The sequence below is a fragment of the Dipodomys ordii genome, unplaced genomic scaffold (genome assembly GCF_000151885.1).
Source record: "Dipodomys ordii isolate 6190 unplaced genomic scaffold, Dord_2.0 Scaffold106, whole genome shotgun sequence".
Classification (NCBI taxonomy): Eukaryota; Metazoa; Chordata; class Mammalia; order Rodentia; family Heteromyidae; genus Dipodomys; species Dipodomys ordii.
The window spans coordinates 6,833,616-6,853,752 of NW_012267322.1; the positions used below are offsets into that span (position 1 = coordinate 6,833,616).

Below are 20,137 nucleotides of genomic sequence, written 5' to 3' on the forward strand. Positions count from 1 at the left end.
GCCTGCAAAGTTGATGGTCTGGAGAACCAGAACTAAGTTGTTGCTGCCAGCCATAGACAAGACTGTAAAGAAGCAGGCTCATGTCTAAGTCAGGAAGGAGACCCCAGAGGGCTGTTTTAGACATGGCTGGATTCAGACACCTTTTATTAACATGGAGAGCTGTTCATTCTGAGGCATCCAGCCTCTGCGTGTGGTCCACACAGAGATGCAACAGTGGATGGGGTTGCTTGACTTTGGAACTTAACAGAAAAGATTGTAAAGACAGAGCCACGTCTTTGTAAGTCAGAAGCTCCAAAACTCCCAGAGGCAGGTAATGGAAAGTACTCTGAAAGAAACAAATTCAAATTCATAAAGGGGGGGGGTCTGATATCAAAAGGGACTTTAATGCTGTTTTGTAAGTGCAGCACAATTAAGATCAAACCCAGGGCAGGTCAGCTGCAACACAGATTTTGGAAGGGAGGAAGAGGTGAGGGGAAGGAGGGGCAGAAACAGGCAGGTTTCTCTTTCTCTCTCTTTTTCAGATTGGTGCCAGAAGTAAAGGCTCTGATAGAATCCTTAGGCCCTAGCCCCTCGGATTCCAGATGCATCCCAGCCCAGCCTCGGTGTGCCAGGGCCTTGATGTCTGTGGGGAGATGGCCAGAGCTGGACTAACAGTACCAGCTATCTCTTTTCGTCCCATGGCCTGTATCACCAAGTGCCTGGGTAAGTGGAAGTGACGCCTCCCCAGAGACCATGTTCGCTCAGATAATGCTCCAGCCTCCTCCTGCCCACCAATTGCCCTCAGGCCACCTGGAGGGGGCAGGATGCAGGGCACCAAGAGAAGCCACATGGCCCATGACTCTTGGAACTGTGAGCAGAAAGTCTGGGCCGGAGATGGAGGAGACGCTTTCCCCTTCAACCAGCCCCAGCCTGGTGTCCTCATCGTGTCCCACAGATGCCAAAGAGCTACAGGAGACGGGGGTGGGGGTGGGGGGAGTACTCTCAGGACTTGCTGATTGGTTCTATAAGGATACTCATGGGGGAATGCCTTCCTCCAATCTTACAGGAGACACTGCCTAAGCCTTCATCATCTACCATGCCCACCAGTGTGCACCTCACCTATCAGCGTCTCTCTGTTCGCTCTACATCAGGCAGGCTGGAAGTGTTGGGGACTTCATACCTCAGTGGATCAAAACATCAGCTTCCATGTCTTTCAAGTGGAACCCGTTTTGTGTCTCCGAGGTCCAGACAGGGTGACACCATTGCCTGTGACAGGGACTCCGCCCCATCCACCCTGTTGGTTTCCTTCCCCTCCCAGTCCTCAGCCCCCACTGGTGCATCCAAGGACCCCCTCTTCAATAAACACTGCACATTCAGATCTTTGCTTCAGACTCTGCTTCTGGAAGAGTCCAACATAAAATAATCCCAACCAAAGACACCAAATCTAGGCTGAGAATGAGATGTTCTAGCTCTGCTTTGTGTACATTGCTGTCATGCTGTCTTTGGAGCAAGATACAGTGGGCACTGTTTCATATAATGGTACTAGATAAATGTACAAAGTCTTATGAGTGAGGATTTTCTCTTATTGTGTGAGGTGGTTACCTGGGAAGGCTTCCCAGGGGAGGTGACATGAGATGATTTGATAAGTTCTTGAAGTAGACAAGACAGGAGCAGCATTTTTTAAAATTCATTGTTGTCTAAAAGTATTAGCATAAGTTTCAGAGAATAGTAATTGTCCTCCCATGCTGTTACAGAATTAAGCACATTTTGGAGATGGGAAAGAAGCTTAGGGAAAGCGATGAGAGAATTGGAGTGACGGAAGATACAATTAAGTAGGAAGGCAGAATCTTGTCTTGTTGACGGTGTTTAGTGATTGTCTGGGAAAAACAAAAGGATTTTTTTTTCAAATTGTGGGTTGCATTTTTCTGATTGCATAAGTATCAAATGCTTATTGTAGAAGAGTTGGCAGATATAAGGAAGTATAACGAAGAAAACAAAATTACGCGAAATCTAGGGTCACATAAACCCCAGGAATGTGTTGGTGTCTGTAGAGTTTTAGACACTTAGGAAGGGATCGGCTTTGAATTCCAGAAAGAGCTGTGGCAGTTGGTGATGAGTATGTGGCAGGAAGGATCATGGTGGGGGGGGCTTCAATGGGTCATAGGGCTACACAGAGGGTGAAATTCTCAGGGCATCATAACCACCTGGAGGAACAGAGGGCACCTGAAATACTGAAGCTCCAGACATAATGGGTGAAAAGAGAAGTTGGACGCCAAGAGTCCTGGCTTCTCCTTTCCACTCTTCCACTTCCAAACAGTAGGACCCCTGACTCTTCCCACAGCATCCTGACCTGCAACTTGGAAAGATGAGTGAAGGTGCAATTTCCCCTGAGTCTTGTCACAATGGCCCATGGTCCAAAGAAGACCATCTTCGATGGATGGGGACTACAGTTTCTAGCTCCTGTCCCAGGACCTTTGCTCTACTGGTTCCCTGATCTCTGGCCTCCTGTCATCAGTCCCCAGAGGTCAAGACAAACATACCACCCTCTAGGGTTCCTTCTTCTTTTCTCTGAATCTTGCCTGGAGGACATTTGAAATATTGGCCCCACTGGTTAAAAAAACATCTAAACAATTCATTCATTAATTCCACATACTAATTGGTGCCTGGTACGTTTTCAGGGGACGAGGAGGCTGCAGTGTCTGGGCAGACCAGGCCTCTCCTCTCATGAAGCTTGTCCAAGGGTTGACAAATTTTGATTGTACACATGGTTCAATGGGGTGGTGTGACAGTGAAATGTTTAGGTTTTGACTTTAGATTCAGGTCTCTGGCCTAAACCCTGAATAACCCAGGCAGAGGAAACAGCAAATGTAAAGGTTCTCGGGTAGGTCTGAGGCTGAAATGTTGAAAACATGGTAAGATCAGTGTTGCTAGGCTTTAGTCAAATTCCTATGAATCCCACTTAGACATCATCAGCTTTCTGAAGTCTCCTGGGACTCCTACCACACCCCTTACTTGTCGACTTAGTATCTATGGAACTTGCATAATCCTGTAGTCACCATCAGATAATCTGACACTGTAGCAGACCTCACACCCTGGTGTGGGGCTCCCTGATGGGTGGTGGTGACTGTCCATCTCCTTGCCTAGCCAGCTGTGTGGAAGCATGCACAGAGGCCATCAGCCTCTGTCTGGCAGACAAAAATCCAATCCCTGCCTAAGTGAGGGAATGACTATCTGGTCCAAGTGGCTCAAGTTTTCACATGTCATCTCTGCTATTCAAACTACAATCACACTGGCATTCCCTTCCCGTGATTTACACCCCCCACCACCCCCAGCAGCACGTATCACCTTCCCATCCACCATCCCTGTTTCTTACGCTTCCTGTTTCCTGTCTTCCCGGATGGAATGTAAACTCCATGTATGGCATTGGGAATTGTTGAATGTTTTGTGCACTAATAGAAGGAGTAAAAGGGTGAATGATTGCATGAGCAAAATATATGACTACCTATCTTTGGCCTCTCACATCAAGGGGGTTCACAAATGTCCTTCTAGTCTGCTGCTGATAAGAGAGGTACATTAAAATACTGAGCTGTGACCTTTCCTCCTGCGGATCCAGCCAGACAAAACCATCTCATTGCCTCTGGGCCACCATGGCACCGTTTGCTGTCCTGGCAGGAGTAGAGAGCACATATTTGTTGATGGAGAACCTCTGACCAGGTAGTTTAAGTGGGCAGAGGTGGTCAACAACTCTGGTACCACAGAGGTGGGGGTTGTTACTCCCCACAGTCTTGTCCGGGGACTCAGATTCCAGTTCTGGTAGTCTGTTGCTGTCATTCCCTGGTCAGAGGTCAGAGCGCCTGATGTCCTTGGGAAGAAAAGAGAAGAATTTGAACTCAAGCCTCCAGGCTCCCTCAGCCCCGCAGCCCCCGCCCTGCCCATCCCTGGCCACACTGTCAGTCTCCATTAGCGCTAACAGGCTCCAGACAGAGCGGGCTGGGCTCTGGGTTAATGCAATCGGCGCGTTACCTGGGGCGCAGGCTACATTACCAGCCCGCCCCCCCCCCCACGAAGTGACCAGAATCAGCCAGCCCGTGTCCAGCCGGCCGTCCTGCGACTCCAGAGCTCCTCTGCCTGCGCCAAAGTGCCACACGGCGGAGCCCTGTCCCGCGCCCCGAGGCTGGCAGAGCGCACGAACCGCGCCCAGCTCCTGGGATCCCCTTGCTGCCTGACACGTGAGTGCGCCCTGCGCGCGGGACCCGGCTGGGGCGCTGGAGGTCCCCGGCTGCGCTTCCCCAACTAAAACCCACTGAAGGCTGCTGGGGTTGATGGAAGTGGCCAGGACTCCATCTGGGAAGAAGGTGACAAACTGTCCCCAGGCCTTGTCCTGGCCCCTGGGAAACTTCAGTCTCCATGTACCCAAATTGCGCTGTTTAGGGGTGGGGAGATTGGCAGCGGGTGGGCTTCCACCGAGACACCCCAAAGAACCCCAGGAGGACTCCACTTCCGAGTTCCGTCTCAGTCCCGCGCAGCACAATGTCATGCCAATTCCCCCCGCCACCCCCCCCAACAAAACGCGTTCCCTTTTCCGGAAACCCAGAGTCCCCTTTGGCGTGCGGATCCTAATGACCCTGGTGCACGGTGCCCCCAGCTGGGGCCTGGGTTGGGGCGGGGAGGGCGGATCTCCGGTGATCGCCTCTTTTCTCTTCTTATAAGTAGAGCTCCGGCGTGATCCCCAGTACCACCGAAGTTCTTCTGTTCAGCCGCACCCATGCTTCTGGCACGGATGAATCCGCAGGTGCAGCCCGAGAACAGCGGGGCGGACTCGGACCCCGAGCAGCCCCTAAGGGCGTGCAAAACGGCCGAGCTGCTGCTGGTGAAGCAGCGCAACGGCGTCCAGTGCCTCCTGGCGTCCCAGGGCGGCGACGCGCAGCCCCGGGAGACCTGGGGCAAGAAGATCGACTTCCTGCTGTCGGTGGTGGGCTTTGCGGTGGACCTGGCCAATGTGTGGCGCTTCCCTTACCTCTGCTACAAGAATGGTGGCGGTGAGCACGTTGGTGGGGGGGGGGGGGGGGGGGGGAAGGGGGGGGGGGGGGGGAGTGTGCTGAGCCTTTGGAAGAGGGAGAGCTACCTGTTCCCCAAAGGTGGCTAGGAGCGGGAATAGAAATACACTCGGGAGGAGAAGGAGACGACTCCTGGGCAAGTCTGGGGAGCAGAAAGAGACGTTGCCATGCTCACTGAGAATGGAGGATTGTAATCCCCAGCAGAAGAGGGAAATCAAGGCAGGACCTTGGACAGTGATAGGCATATGAGTAGGCATAAAGACAAAATCCAGAGCACCTGGTTGGGTGAGCAACTTCCATCCTTTGCTGGTCTGCAGGAAGGAAGGTAGAGATACAGAGGGCTCTTGAAGGAGCACCAGAAACGTTTGGGATGTGACAGACAGATGCAAGGTGACCCTACATCCAGTACTCTGGGTTATGGGGCAGGGACCCAGGAAGAACAGAGGACTTAGATTTCCTGAGGCCAGCTACCAAGGCCCCCTGCCTCTTGAGGACAGAGATCCTGGATCAGTGACAGTAGAGAAGCCATTGCTGGAGAGAACTCCCCTCTCCTGTGGGGGGTTGTTTGCCGCAGTGGTCAGTGCCTATAGCCTTTCCAGGATCTGGTTCCAAGTGCCAAGATCTGGTCTGGGCCTTGAAGTGGGAGGCCTCAGTCACTGGCCAGAGACTTCCAGATGCACAGATCCTGAATTACTGGGTAGAATGGGCAGGAGAGGCCAGGAGAGGACAGGGAGCCACTCGGCTCTCTTTCCTTCTTCCTACTGGGCAGCCAGATTACCCACCTGACCTAGAAGGAGAGGCTCCAGATAACATATAGCCTCTGGGAAGAAGCCCATCAGGAGTCAGGATGCAGCACTCCAAGGTCTTAGCTTCTTCCTCAGGGGCTTTGCTACTGGGATGCCCAAACCATCCCAGTTCTATCACCCTTGTTGGAATGAGTTTAGGGATATCGGCCCAGCTCTGGAAACCTCTGTATCTACTGGGATACCCTGCCATGCAATGGCTCTGGCTTGGGACTCAAGGGAGGTCAGTGGAAAGCAGGGTGACAGTTTAGAGTCAGCTCAGGACCTTCTCTGGCTGGAGTTCACAGCTCTGTTTCATATAGACATTTGGTTTGGGTTGAATGATGCTCCAGGTTTACATAGGGTGGTCATCATACAGAGCAGGTGGCGCTGAGCTCTTCCATATACAGAGGCTGCCAGGGAAGGAAGCATTTTTCTTTGTCACTAAGAAAGTTATCCAAGTTGGAGCTGACAGAGGAGGCTTTGGGGTCCATGGTCTCCTCTAGGCACCTTGTGAGACAAGTCTGTCACTGTCAGATGCTCTAAGACAGATAGGATAGCAGACCCCGGCTTCAGGAGAGACTGTGTAAAAACCCTTCACCTGGGGTCCTTGCTACCTTGTGGGCCCATTACTATGTCTAGCTCTAGGATGGTGGTGGGCATAGAGAGGAAGGGGAAGGACTATAATCCAGAGGTGAACTATTTCCACATTAGGAAGCTACACCTTTGCAAGTGATTCTGGGGAGGGTTGAGCATACTGGCACGGAAGCCCAAGAAGGGCGAAGAATGTATTTTCCAGCAGGCAAAGAGATGATGCACAGAAGACAGATTGGGAGACTTAGCACATACCATCCAACATCCACCATGTCCTCAGTGACCGTCTGAGGAACTGCTTGTCCTTAGACACTGTCCCTAGAGAGTGAGAGCTCTATCATTAATCCTTAATATCTATCCAGATCCTCTCAGTGTAAGGCATAGTGCTTGGCTCAGTGGGGTCACCTAGCTGTGTGAATTACCACTTCCACCTGCCAGGAGCTCTAGTTACCCCCCAAGTCCTCATTGTCATGCTGTCACCAGTTCTTTCCATTATTCTATGCATTTGGTTGAATCTAAAAGCATCCCAATATGGCCAATTTGACCTCTGTTCTAGAGCTGCCACTGGCCCTGTTCACTTGGCCATTGCCACCCATGCTTGCAGATGTATTGCTATGTGCAATACATCTGGATACCTAGGGACGAATTGAGCACATCTGTCACCAGTTCCAACTTTTAGGTGAAGTTGGCTAGAAGGGCCCTTTCCTAGGTATAGTAGTTGAGTTAGTGACCCTTCCCAAGCTTTTTTAGTAATTTATCTTTTGTGCGTCTGTCTTCTAAACACATGGAGGACAGACACTGAATCCTTGAATGTCTAATGCCCAAGAGAAGGCCTGAGATTTAAGGATGTGGTAGAAGTACTCCACAGACTTGTACCCAACAGGTACCATTCATCACATGGCCCCAGCTCTCAGTGGTTAGCTGCGATCTCTAGGTACCCACAACAGGACCACAGTGGAACTTAGGAGATGAAGCCTCTGCTGAGGGCGGGGCTGGTAACAGAGCTTAGTCTTGGCTTGGAAGTCCTGGTTCAGCCTTCTGACTGTGTGAATCTGGGCAACCCTCCCAGCCTCAGTTTTCTCATCTGTCAAGTGTAAATAATGGGGTTCAGCTTAGGAGGGTGGTGGGGGGCTTGATATAGTGATGCCCATGGAGAACTTGGCCCTGGAATCGGGCTTTGTGAAGGGGCCTGCCATCATTTATGGACATCATTGGAGTGGGAAGGAGAGGTAACAAGGACTGGAAAGGCTTAGGGAGGGTCGGCTTAGGGAAGACTCAGGAGTGGTGGGCTGTGGCTGTTTGTTGCTCTGTGGCTCTGGATAGGGAGAGTTGTAGCATGCACCTGGGGCAGGTGTGTGTGTGTGTGTGTGTGTGTGTGTGTGTGTGTGTAATTATCTCAGGAGAGGAGTGCTGGCTGGCTGGCTGAAAGGCAAATCAGGAGAGATAAGGATGGAGAGGCAAGTTGGGGCTGGGCTATGGAGGTCTTGAATGCTAGGCTAAGGGGAGGAGATGTTATACCAGTGAATTTCCATTTCTGATTAGGATGTTCATAGTTGGCGTGGGCTAATACTGAAGTCTGTTCCCATCCCTCGCCCCCACCCCACCCCCATCTAGGAGTTATGAAGAAGCCTCTTCTCTAATTTCCCCCTCACACCTCTAGGAGATGTTAGTTTGCTCCTTTTCTCCTCCCCTTCCCTAGCCTTGTTCCACGCCCCCCCCCCCCAGTAATCTCTTCTGAGATCTCCTGACTGATCTTTCTAGCTCAACTCCCATCCAGTTATTTTGAATTCAGCTCCACAGGTGGGTGAGCAGACAAGCAGGTGGATATTTCTGCGATTGTGGAAACAGTCCAAAGACTCCAGTTCCAATCCCAGATCTACCACACACTCTGTGACCTTTGATATCACCCAGCCCTTGACATAAAGAGACATGAACTTGGATGACCCTCAAGATTCTGATGCCCTGGTGTTTTGTTGTTGTTGTTGTTGTTTTAACCGTAATGGGTCTACGTGCATTCCTAGTGCCAGCATTAACACAGAAACTCCCCAAGTCTGTCTGTTTGCACTGGCCCAGACTGGTGGTTTGAAATGACGAGGGTGCCAGCATGTAGGCCCTTGGCTAATATTTTCTGAATGAATTACTGAGAAATAGCAGCCTGTCTTAACATCTTCCCAGCACCAGCTGCTGGGATGATGGTAGGCTGTGGGTGGCTTTGGGAGGGGAAAGCTCCTCAGAAACATAAAAGCTTTCTTCAGAACTTTCTGGAACATTTAGTCTCAAAGAAGAGTCAGCAGTACCAGGCCACACAGCTGTTTTCCAAGTTCTAGATTTTTCCCTCTGAACCCATAACCTTGGTCTTTGTTGATCTCTTGGAAGGAGCAAGCAGCTAGATTGGGTGCTCACATCTGGCTCCTGCCAGGCAAGAGGCCGCTATGAATTACCATTCACACATGGTTGAGTCCATCTGGTACACGCCACACTGTCTGCTTTGCACAATTACTTGTGGTGACTCTATGAGTTTTTTGTTTTGTTCTGTTTTGTCAATCTTGGGGCTTAAACTCTGGGCCTGGGCACTGTCCCTGACCTCTTCAGCTCACGGCAAGTGCTCTACCACTTGAGCCACAGAGTCACTTCTGGTTTTCTGGTGTTTTATTATTGGAAATTAGAGTCTCACAGACTTTAATGCCTGGGCTGACTTTGAACCACGATGCTCAGATCTCAGCCTCTTGAGTAACTAGGATTACAGGGCATGAGCCACCTGTGCCCAGCTCTATGGATTTTAGGCTTGGACAGACCTGGGCTTTAATGTTGGCTATAAATGTAGCCTTGGACAAGTCACATGCCATGCTGACCTGAGCCTCATGTTCTTTGTGGTTTAAAAAAAGGAGGGGGATATTTAAAATGTGTCATATGTTATTGTTCAATGATATCAACTACATGTTGGACTCAGGTTTCCTGAAATTTAGCCTGATGAAGGAAATCAGGCTGGAACAAAGTCCCACTTTGACCTGCGCAGCCAGAGCCCAGTACAATGAACTAGACGTCAGAGGTTGGACTTTATTGGCCATCTTTTTTTTTATTATTTCACATTTTATTAGTAGACAGATGGACAAACAAAGAGAGACAAAAACCACTAAAGGGGAAGTCAATAGCAAATGCATCAGATAAATCTTCTCTCATAAGTTAAACTAAAGAAAAAACATCTACAATTTCATCTACAAAAACTATTAAAGTCAGGTGTATCTTGCTGGCTTCAGAATAGTTGAAAATTGTACCTGAATCTTTTTAGTTGTAAATGTAAACCTTTTTTAAAAAATCAGGATAGGAGGGTGGAGAGTTAATTTTCAGCAGAGAACTATATGCTGTCCCCTTCCAATCTTTTACTAGATACATACTCAAACGTAAAGAAACCAGCAAGTAAAGAAGCAAATATCGGACAGCCTTACTTTATCTTACTACAGATCTCTCACTGGATGGTGAGGATTAGCATTCCTGAATGGGGTCCCAGACAAGCTGTGGCTCTTAGCCTCCGGCTGCCAACTTCCCTTCCCCCTTCAGGGTTGCAGGTACCCATGAGCCTCTGGAAACTTGCTTGGTTAGAATGTTTAGGACTCTCAAAACTAGTATGATGTGGCGGCTGGTATAGAGTGCTTGGGTTTCCCTACTCAGTGTCTTCTTGTCTAGCCTGTACAGGGCTGTGTGTACCTGAAGCTTGTGGAGCTATGTGGATTGTATCAGCCAGGCAGCTGGTGTGATACTCCAGTTGTCAGGTTTGCACACACTTTGCAGGAATCAGGCACTCACCTGGCAACTGGATCTGGGGCCACCAGCATGAGTTGGGTTGTTATTCTGAGCTGGCTAAAAGGACCAGAGAAGCTGTTTCCAGCCAGATGAGAGATTTCATAGGGGAGAAATGTTACATCCTGCCCTGTGATCCTAAACCCCAAGGGCCTAAGTAACAATTAAGCCACAGGACAAGTGGGAAAAGGTCCTGTGGCCTTCATTAGCTGCATCTCCCAAGTGACTCACTGCCAAGATATGTTTCTTTCACCCAAAATCACTTACTCTGTATTCCTCTGCCAGGAATACAGAGCAAAAGACAATCCCTGCCTTCGGGAGCTCCCAGTTTATTACAAGATATATCCTAAAAGTTAATGTCCTTTTAGCTTCTGTAATTGAAGTTATTCTATTCCAAGTGAGGGAAATAAGGTCCTATTCGAATGTGCTTCTGAGAATCCCAAACAGAGCTGGAAAGATGGGAAGCCAGAATCTTCAAGGACCTTTCAAGTCACAGCTTTATTAGTAAAAAATCAAATACATATGTGACAGCAGAGGAAACATTACTACATAATGAGAACCTGCCCCCCTTCTTCTAAAAAATGAGCTGAGTTTAATCTACCCAGGAAGTGGGTGTTTTCCCCCCTGTGCCCCTGGGCTACCCTCAGGTCTCACAGAGAAGGCAAGGAGGACTTCAGGAGTATGAGTAAGTAATTTCTCCTGGGGGCCCCAGAGCCAGTTTTCATCATTCTGTGTAGAGTTTCTTACTGTAGTACCAGGAAATTGTGCAATACAAATGTCTTATGTAGATGCTCCTGGCTGATTGGTGAAGTCCAGAGAAAGAAGCAAAGGGTTATAATACCCCACTCCTATGAGCTGAGATTGAAGGGACCCCAAGATAGTAGGCAGCGTCCTCAGGGGTCAGCAAAGGTCTCAAGGAGAAGGTACATCTCATGGACGATGAGGTTGTAGTTGGCCCTATTCAGCTCAGCTGTCCTGCCTCAGTAATATCACATGATGGAGCCAACCTTGAATACCCTGGGTTTGGTTTACTGTGAGAATGGAGCATTTCCTTTCAGAAAGGAACAATGGAAGCTAACTTTTTGATGTCAAAGACTCCAAGGGGGACCCTACCTCAGGTGCTAAAGGCACACAAATATTGCTTTAGGAAAGCTTCATTTGTTTAATTCTCTATAGACTGAAGGACCGAAAAGAGGACAGAAGAAAGACAGTGGGTAGAGGCTACAGATGGGACAATTTAGGAAAGAGAGTAAGCAGCGTGGGCCAGCAGAAGAGTCTGGAAGGCTAGGCCAATTTATTCAAGTCTCAGTCAGCCCCACTGGCTTGCCTAAAACTGGGATGGTCCCTCAGTCTTGTCTGGAGTACTGTGACTTTTTGTTTCAGTGTGATCGGCCACTAGATGCCAGCTACCATAAAGGACTGTGGCCTTGTGTGAGGCGACTGACTCTTGGGCAGAGGTGATTACCAAAGCTGGCAGCTGAAGCTTAGCTCTGAAGGTACTGGAGGAGTAGGTCCTTCATTCTGGGGAGGTGTGTAGGAGGGGCAGGGGGATAAGAGTGAGATTCTCAGTAGCTGTAGGAAACTACCTTTTGGGAATGGAGTTAACCGTGGCTTGGGGTAGCCTTTGTTTTGTTTGGGGCCAGCATACACATTTGGACCCAGGATGGAGAAGCTAGGAGCCCCAACTGTCTTCAGTGGGCAAAGGCACTTCTTAGCAGCCCTTGGGTGTAATGGTTGGACACCATTCCCATTTATAGAGCACCTACCAAGGGCCCAGCACTCCACTCCTGTTATCTTGAATTATCCCAGCTACCAATGATACAGGTATTACTGTCTTCATGTGTGAAGGAGGTGCATTTATGCAAAGACTCATGGCTGTGAGTAGCAGGACTGGGGGTCGGATTTATCCTTAGCTCCAGGTAATGGAATGTTCAGCTCCTCTTCCTCTATGAGTCAGAGACAGGAAGGCCTGGTGGGCCCAGAATTCTGCCTCCCACTCACACCATGCTCTAGGTACTCAGACTCGGGATTTCCCTGGTCAGTCAGCGGATGTTCCCTTCCTATGTACAAGAGCCTCCTGCTTGGTTCCTTCTTGTATAATGTTCCATGCCAGTGACCTCTCATGCTGCTAACGAAGCCAGGGGCAGGAGAATGGATATAGAGGTCAAGGCCTGTCAGACTCCCTTTGGGCCATCAAATAGCAGCCTAGAGCTCCAAGAGCTGATCATTCAAAACTTGGTCAGACAAGGAAGAAAGAACATGTTTTCATTAACAGTTGTGGCTTGACTTGGCATTTTGAGCTATGCCCACACGAGGACCATAGATCTCTCCATATGCCCTTGCCCAACCCTGCAAGTGTTGGGCAAGCCCGCTGAGGGCAATCATGGATCTGAGAAATAGTCTACTCTCTCTTACATTCACTCTCATACCCTATACCTCAGTGTTAGAGGAGGGGCGGGGGCAAGCCTGGGTATTTTAGGCATTGACTCAGGTTTTCCTGGGCTCTGGTGAAAGCCTTTAGGCAGTGAGTGTTAGCTCAGAGCTAGCTCTGTATAATTTCACTCCTTAGATCTATTGGCGTGTGACCAGAATTCACATCTTGAGGGATCCTGTCCTTAATAGACTAGCCTCGGGATGCCTTCCTCTTCTTCCTGTGGTCTTTCCATGACCATAGTTCCACCAGCCCTGGGCCACCCCACTATTCCCTGAACCCTTGCCTGCCCCTTCCCTTTTCCTAAAGTCATTCCCTACTTGCCCAGGTGAGCATTTTGGTGACTTTAGTGACCACTGAGACTTCCTTTCTGAGAAGTTGGCATTTGCACAAAGACTTCTAAAACCTCCCATGTGGTGAGGAGTTTAAGGGTGAGATGTCTGGCTGTATAAGGTGCATGGAAAAGACAAATGCTTTTGTATTCTCACAAAATTCATTCATTCATTCATTCAAGGCCATTTGCCAGAATCTCTTTAAGAAGGATCTCCTTTCCTCCTGTGGCCTTTAAGACTCTCAGGTCCAGTGTGAGGCTGCCATGTGGAAGATGAGACATAACAGGGCCACCATAATGAGGCAGTTGGCAGTCGGGAACCTTGCAGGGCAGTGACATCCAGGAGGTTTGCATCCAGCCTTAGCTTCTAAGGAGATGCTGCAGGGCTATTTCGGAAGAAGTGGTCTCAGATAGCCTCCACCACCTCCAACTCCTTCATGACAGCTCAGCCGTCCTCTGTCTCTGCAGACCTGCACGGTGGTAGAAGAGTTGCTAGTGGAAAACCTTAAAATAAGGTCTGGGTCAGGACTCTTGGTTTTATCCTTTCCCCATTCCCAGGCAGTGGCTTCTGTCTTTAGGCATGCAGAATCCTATTATTATTGTTGTTATTGTTATTATTATTATTATTTTGGTGCCAGTCTTGGGGCTTGGGCTCAGGGCCTGGGCACTGTTCCAAGAAGTTTTTGCTCAAGGCTAGCCCTCTACTACTTGAGTCACAGCTCCACTTGTGGCTTTTTGGTGGTTAATTGGAGATAAGAGTTTCATGGACTTTCCTGCCTGGGTTGGCTTTGAACTGTGATTCTCAGATCTTAAGCTTCCTGAGTAGTTAGAATTATAGGCGTGAGCCACCAGTGCCCAGCAGAATCTCTTGATACCTTACTTCCTGCTCCTGACCCTAAGATCAGCTCCAGGCTCTGTGGGAAGAAAAAGGTGTCCATGAGGCAGAGATTCAGGTTTAAAGCCAAACTGCACCCCAGGCTGGATGAACAAGCATGTGATCTTTCCAAGCCTCAGTTTCCTAACCTGTAAAATAGGATTGGTGGTCATTGTCTCTCAGGAGTTATTCCAAAGGGATACTTCTGTAAAAATCTACATGCGACTTGGCCTATACTAAGAACTTGTGAAGTGAAGCTTGTTGATTTCACCTGACCCACTGCCCACCTCCGTCAGCTCCATCACCAACAACCCCGTCACACATGTGGAAGGATGCAGATTTGTCTTCTATGTGATATGGTGGGGGAGAGGGAGAGATCAAGCAGGAAATGAGAGCCTGACTTGTGGCATTTACAGAATTCCAGCCTGGAGCAGGGTTTGGAGTACCCCTCTGACCAACATACCAGCTGGCTCGGCTAGTTCCAAAGCCCCAGTAAAAGGTGCCTCTCCACACAGTATGCAGAGTCATTCTTCATGTTGGCTGGAATACTCTGGAATCTTTGGGTATTTGGCTACTGGTCTGGAGTTCTGGAGCCAAGTAGATTTAGACTCAAACTCTACATCCAGGGCTTTCTAGATGGATGAACTGGGGCAGATCACTTAGTTTTCTCCTCCTCTGAGTGACCATTACAGGTGTTGCTTCTGCAAGCTTCCAGGAAGTATAAGTGAGTTCCCAGATGTCCACTGCCTAAGGCTCTGTCTGGTACCTTGGGGTGCATCTCAGTTATTTCCTCTACTCCTCACCATTGGCACCATCTCAAGAAGGACCTGGGTCTTGCAGCATTGTAGATTTGTCCTTGAAAGCCATGGGCTTCCTAAGGAGAAATGTAGAAACTAAGTCCCCTGGTGAGTTTAACCCTGGAGGCTACGTGCTTTCTCCTCTCTCTCTTTTTTTTTCCTATATGGAGCCTCAGTTTCCACCTCTGTAAGTTGGAGATAGAAGAGATCTTGACTTTGTAGACTCTTTAGGATGATCTCATGAGACATTGTCTAAAAAGTGCCTGGACCACAGTAGAGGCTCAGCAAGTGTGAGATGCTGGCATCTGTCGTTACAATCGCTAGTGTTACCATCTTCACCTATTTCCCTGTTTCCCGACTTCCCCAGTGTGGGTGGGTCAGAGTGTTTGGTTTCCAAGGTGACAGCATCTCAGCTAAAAGTCAGTGGCGGGGAGGAGTTTGGTTCAGCTTGGGCTGAGTCAGCAAAAGGAGTTGGTCTTTGCTGTGGTTACTACACTTGGCAGCCTGGGCTAAAGTGGCACGCACTCCATGACTCACCTCATAGAAACAGAGCCCATTAACCTCACCCTAGGCTGCCAGCGCACAGAGAGAACTAGCTGTGCCATTCCGATTGGGTCTAATTCACCAGGGTTCTCCCAGGGACTCATGCTGCTGCCCAGTGCCTCGCCGCCCCCTTGAGGTTCTGCCACGCTGTGGTTGGGTATCTTTCATGGTCAGAGGGGCAGAGCTCTTGTTCCTTTGCCCCAAAGAATGTCTTCAGTTGTCTGTAACTGGGTGAGCCACACAGATCGAAAGACCTGAATGTGAATCCTGCTTCTGTCATTTATCAACAGTGTCTGAGGAACAGTTGACTCTCTTCTTTTCCCAGCAGTGCCCTTTCCCCCCACCCCCTTATCCAGGGGACAAAATGACCATGACTGAAAAATATGCTTGTGGCTATTATGAGACCCCAGAGAGCGTGTTCAGGAAAGTCACGTGAGACCAACAATGAGGAACATTAGGAAAGCCAGTCATATGTGACTGTGGGTGCGCTCTCTCCCTCTCTGGTCTTAATCTTCTTGCCTTACACAAGAAAAGATTTTTTTCCCAGTGTCAGTGGCTCATGCCTATAATCCTACCTACTCAGGAGGTTCAAAGCCAGCCCAGGCAAGAAAGTCCATGAGACTCTCATATCCATTTAAGCACCAAAAAGCTGGAAGTAAAGCTGTGGTTCAAGTGGTTGAGCACTAGCCTTGAGAATAACAGTTCAGAAACAACACCCAGATCTTGAGTTCAAGCCCCAGACTGGCACAAAATTTAAAAAAAAAAAAAAGAGGAGAGTTTCTGCATTTGAATCAACTGCACCTAGGATCCTACTTGGAGAGAAGTCAGCCAGAGACAAGCTTATTAGCTTTGCTTTACTTTAACCAGGTTTTACTAATTTGGCTGTAGAACCTCATAACTATGACTATGATTGTGCTACTCCCAGAATTCCTGCTGTCACCTGGGTTAAGTATATTGGGTAGCTCCATGTACCTACCACAAAACACTCTTTGGGCAAAGGCCAGTTGAGCAGATGGATGGGAATCCCTGCAGCTCTTGTGGACATGGGGCTAAGACTTTAAGGGACACATACCTGCCTGTGTTGTTCAGGGGCCTTCCTGATCCCATACACGCTGTTCCTCATCATCGCTGGGATGCCACTGTTCTACATGGAGCTGGCTCTGGGGCAGTACAACCGGGAAGGGGCAGCCACAGTGTGGAAGATCTGCCCCATCTTCAAAGGTAAGAAAGCAAGGGAGCTGGCAGGGAGTTGAAGGGGTTTCTCAAAGCCATTCTTGATATCCCTGGAGAATCGGATGTGAAAGTGAGGTCTGGAGTAGACCAACTCTTCGGTTCACAGGTACTGACAAGTTCAAGAAGGCCCACTACCCTAAGTAACACAGAAAGCATTTGGAGTGTCCCTCACTCTAAAACCTAAGTTCCCACTCAAGGTCTATCAGGAATCAGAGAGAGTCTACTTTCAAGTATGGGAAATATTCAGAGATGTCAGAAGTATCCAGCACAAGTAGCTCTGTTCTCTCTCCTCTTGTTCTCTTGGCAGACATGACAAATTGATATGAGACCTTTTCAAGCTCAGATAGAAATCTGCTTCACAGTTCTTGCATACAACAGCCACAATAAAGGGATTGCAATTTGAATGTAAGATAAGCCCACCTGCACTTTCTCTTGGAACACATTTGCGAGAACTAGACATGACAACTGCTATTCTTTGGTCCCTATACAGCTAGAAGAAAGGTACAGAGTAAGACACAGTATCACCTAAGCCCTAGGTAGAGAGCTATGCCAATGAGGACAAATAAAATTGCATGAGGTTCTTTTCAGCTGGCAGGACTGTAACAAGAATAGGCTGGAGCAAGAATCTTGCAAGACATGTACATTCGTATCTTTTCTGTTTAATTGCCAGAATCTAATGTAAGCTCGTTTTACTATAAAGTAATTTATTAGCTTATTTACAGAAAATTCCAGTGGCCTGATCAAATACAGCTTGATCTAGGTGCTCGAATGATGTTGTCTGGAATTTCTACTATGTGTCTTAAGTCTCTTTTCTTCTGTGGAGACATTACTTCCAGGTAAATTCTTCTACATTGCTAGCACAGATGGCCATCAGGAAATTCTAGGATGAAATCCTACCAAGCTCATCAAAACAAACCAACAGACAAATAAGCAAACTATATACATATGTATACATATATGTATATATACACATATATACAAACATACATGTACATATATTCATGGCTTTATTAAAACTCTCAGACTTTATTAAAGTCTCATTGGACTTAAGTTTTTTTTTTTTATGACTATGTTAACAGTCATTGTGGCCCTGAGAAAACAGCACTGTAATTGGCCAGGTCTTCATTATATGTCAAGAAAGCAGAGCAATGCCTTCACCCTTAGCCTCATGGGCTAAGAATTACTTAAGGATAATTTCTTAAGCAGATTTTTTTAAAACAATAAATCATCTAGGCAAAAGAAGTAACTTGGAAGGATCTGCTACAATTCAAAAGATAATATGCTGGCAGAAACAGGTGGTTGAAATAGGACCCAAAACATACACTAGGCTGAGTTAGGGAGTCCCCCAGAAGCAGATATGAGACAAAGTCTTAAGTTTTTGGGGAAAGTGGCGCTAGGAGCATCAGTTAAAGAGGAGGTGGCAGCCCATAAAGAGTGCGTCATTGGACCAGAAAGGATAGAGAATGTGAAATGCATCTCAGTGTCCTCCTGCTGAGGGGTCAGGATGCTCACACTGCAGCTCTCAGGGTGGCATTAAGGGCCTGGTGCTTTCCAGCTTGGCTGCTAATCTGGCAGAGGGGATGACAGGGGTAAGAGAGAGCCCTTGTTCAAGGGATGGTTAGTGCCCATAGAATATGAATGAAAGCTAGGTGCTGGAGCCTCCTGCTTATAATCCTATCTCTTTAGAAGGCTGAGATCGAAAGATCAAAGTTTAAAAGCCAGCCAGGGAAGGAAAGTCTGTGAGACTGTTATCTCTAGTTAACCATCAGAAAACCAGAAGTAGAACTGTGGCTCAGGTGGTAGAGCATCAGCCTTGAGAGAAAACACTAAGAGACAGCACCTGGGCCCTGAGTCCAAGCCCCAGTACCAACATGCATGCGCGCGCGCCGCACACACACACACACACACACACACACACACACACAAGAATATAAGTGTGGCTCTCACAATCTGCTACCAAGGAAAAGAGCTGAGAAGGTGGGGGAGTAGAGTTAGAGCCATCCACCCAGGGCAAGTGTCTCTGGAGTTGGGCCTGGGAAAATCTGACCCCATGTTTCCACCAGGAGTGGGCTATGCTGTGATCCTCATCGCTCTCTATGTTGGCTTCTACTACAATGTCATCATCGCCTGGTCGCTCTACTACCTCTTCGCTTCCTTCACCTTGAACCTGCCCTGGACTGAATGTGGTCATGCTTGGAACAGCCCCAACTGCACCGACCCCAAGCTCCTCAATGCCTCCGTGCTGGGCAACCACACCAAGTACTCCAAGTATAAGTTCACCCCGGCAGCAGAGTTTTATGAGTAAGTCACAGGAGCCTTATTGTGGGCACAGTGAGGCCTGGGCAGGTCTGATTCAAGCACTTACCAAACCATGAAAGAGGAGGAGCTTACGCTAGTTGGCGTTTTGTAATGTAGAGGCCTGCTGCTGAGCTAGAGGCTGATACAGCAGCATTTGGAGGTTCTGGAATGGGGCTGGAGAGCGGAGACAACACACTAGCAAATACACAGGAAACAAGAAGGTGTTAGAGAACCTGTGCCCTTTGAGAAATAAGGGGCACTTCAGGGATGGCAGCTGCCCTTAAGGGGCTAAAACCAGGTATGTGGAAGAAACTAACCATGAGATGAGACACAACATTTTTTTGGGGGGGGAGATGTGGGGGTGTCAGTCATGGTGCTTGAACTCTGGGCCTGGGCGCTGTCCCTCAGCTCTTCAGCTCAAGGCGAGCGCTCTACCACTTGAGCCACAGTGCCACTTCCTGAGATGAGAAGGAACTTTAGCTTAACAGAGGAAGCCAGGAGCAGGAAGGAAGGCTTCACTGTGGAGGTGATCTAGGACCTGATTTCCCAGCCAAGGGAACATCTGGAGTCTCAGCCAGTAGAAAATAGAGCTGTGGTTGGAACATAGGATCAAGCCTGGTCCTAAAGATGGCCCTAACCCACATGCCATGTTGGACTCCAGACTTTACAAATGGATGTCATTAATCAGACATGGTGTCATAATCATGACTCATTGTTCTCCAAGTGAAATTGGGCCCCAGCCATTGTGTAAGTGTTTCTTCTAATCCTGAACATCACAGTCTAAAATGGTCCTTATTCTGTGAATGAGGGAATAGGCACAAAAAAAGTTGCCTGTCCCAAGTTAATCCAGTTTAGAATAGAATTTGAACCCAGCCAGTCTGGCTCCAAGGCCTAGCAAAATCACCATAGGAGCTTTAAACCCCACTGATGCCTGGATCCTGGGCATAGAGATTCAGATCTCACTGGTTTGGGTGCAGCCAGGGTAGGCAGACTTTTAAGGAATCATTTCTTCCACAATTCTAGCATTTAGTTAACACTGAGGACCCCTAACTTAGTCATTGCAGTCCCGTCTCAACAACATGCCTGCAGTAGTCTGGGTGACAGCTCCCTGTCACCCATCATGGAAACTCGACAACCTCCTTTAACCTTCTTCTGTAGAGCATGGCCTCAGAAGATTCCCAAAATGTTGGAATGCTCATGGGTTGAGGTTTCAGGCCCTCCTGTTTTAGGAACATGGTTTGGACAAGGAGTTTGGTCAGGGATGAGGGGCAGAGACACTGCCAATTCAAATCATTGCTTGTATGCCTTTCCCTTTATCCACTCCTGGAGGAAAAAAGCATGATTTTTCTTGAGTTCTAGCAACTCCTGTTCTCACATTATATATATATATATATATATATATATATATATATATATATAT

The 20,137-nt window shown here is 48.4% G+C and overlaps 1 protein-coding gene across 2 annotated transcripts in view; it reads left to right on the plus strand.

Annotated features, from left to right (window-relative positions):
* Positions 1-4,179: 4,179 nt before the first annotated feature.
* Positions 4,180-20,137, plus strand: part of Slc6a2 (solute carrier family 6 (neurotransmitter transporter), member 2) — a 40,155-nt gene continuing 24,197 nt past the window's right edge. Inside the window, exons 1-4 of one of the 2 annotated variants that reach the window (XM_013027911.1) lie at positions 4,180-4,208; positions 4,693-5,018; positions 16,276-16,407; positions 18,483-18,720. In XM_013027911.1, coding sequence (XP_012883365.1) covers positions 4,745-5,018; positions 16,276-16,407; positions 18,483-18,720 — 644 coding nt within the window. In that variant the 5' untranslated portion in view covers positions 4,180-4,208; positions 4,693-4,744. Of the gene's footprint in view, positions 4,209-4,548; positions 5,019-16,275; positions 16,408-18,482; positions 18,721-20,137 lie in introns of those variants that run through there. The other variant, XM_013027910.1, reaches the window with a different exon arrangement.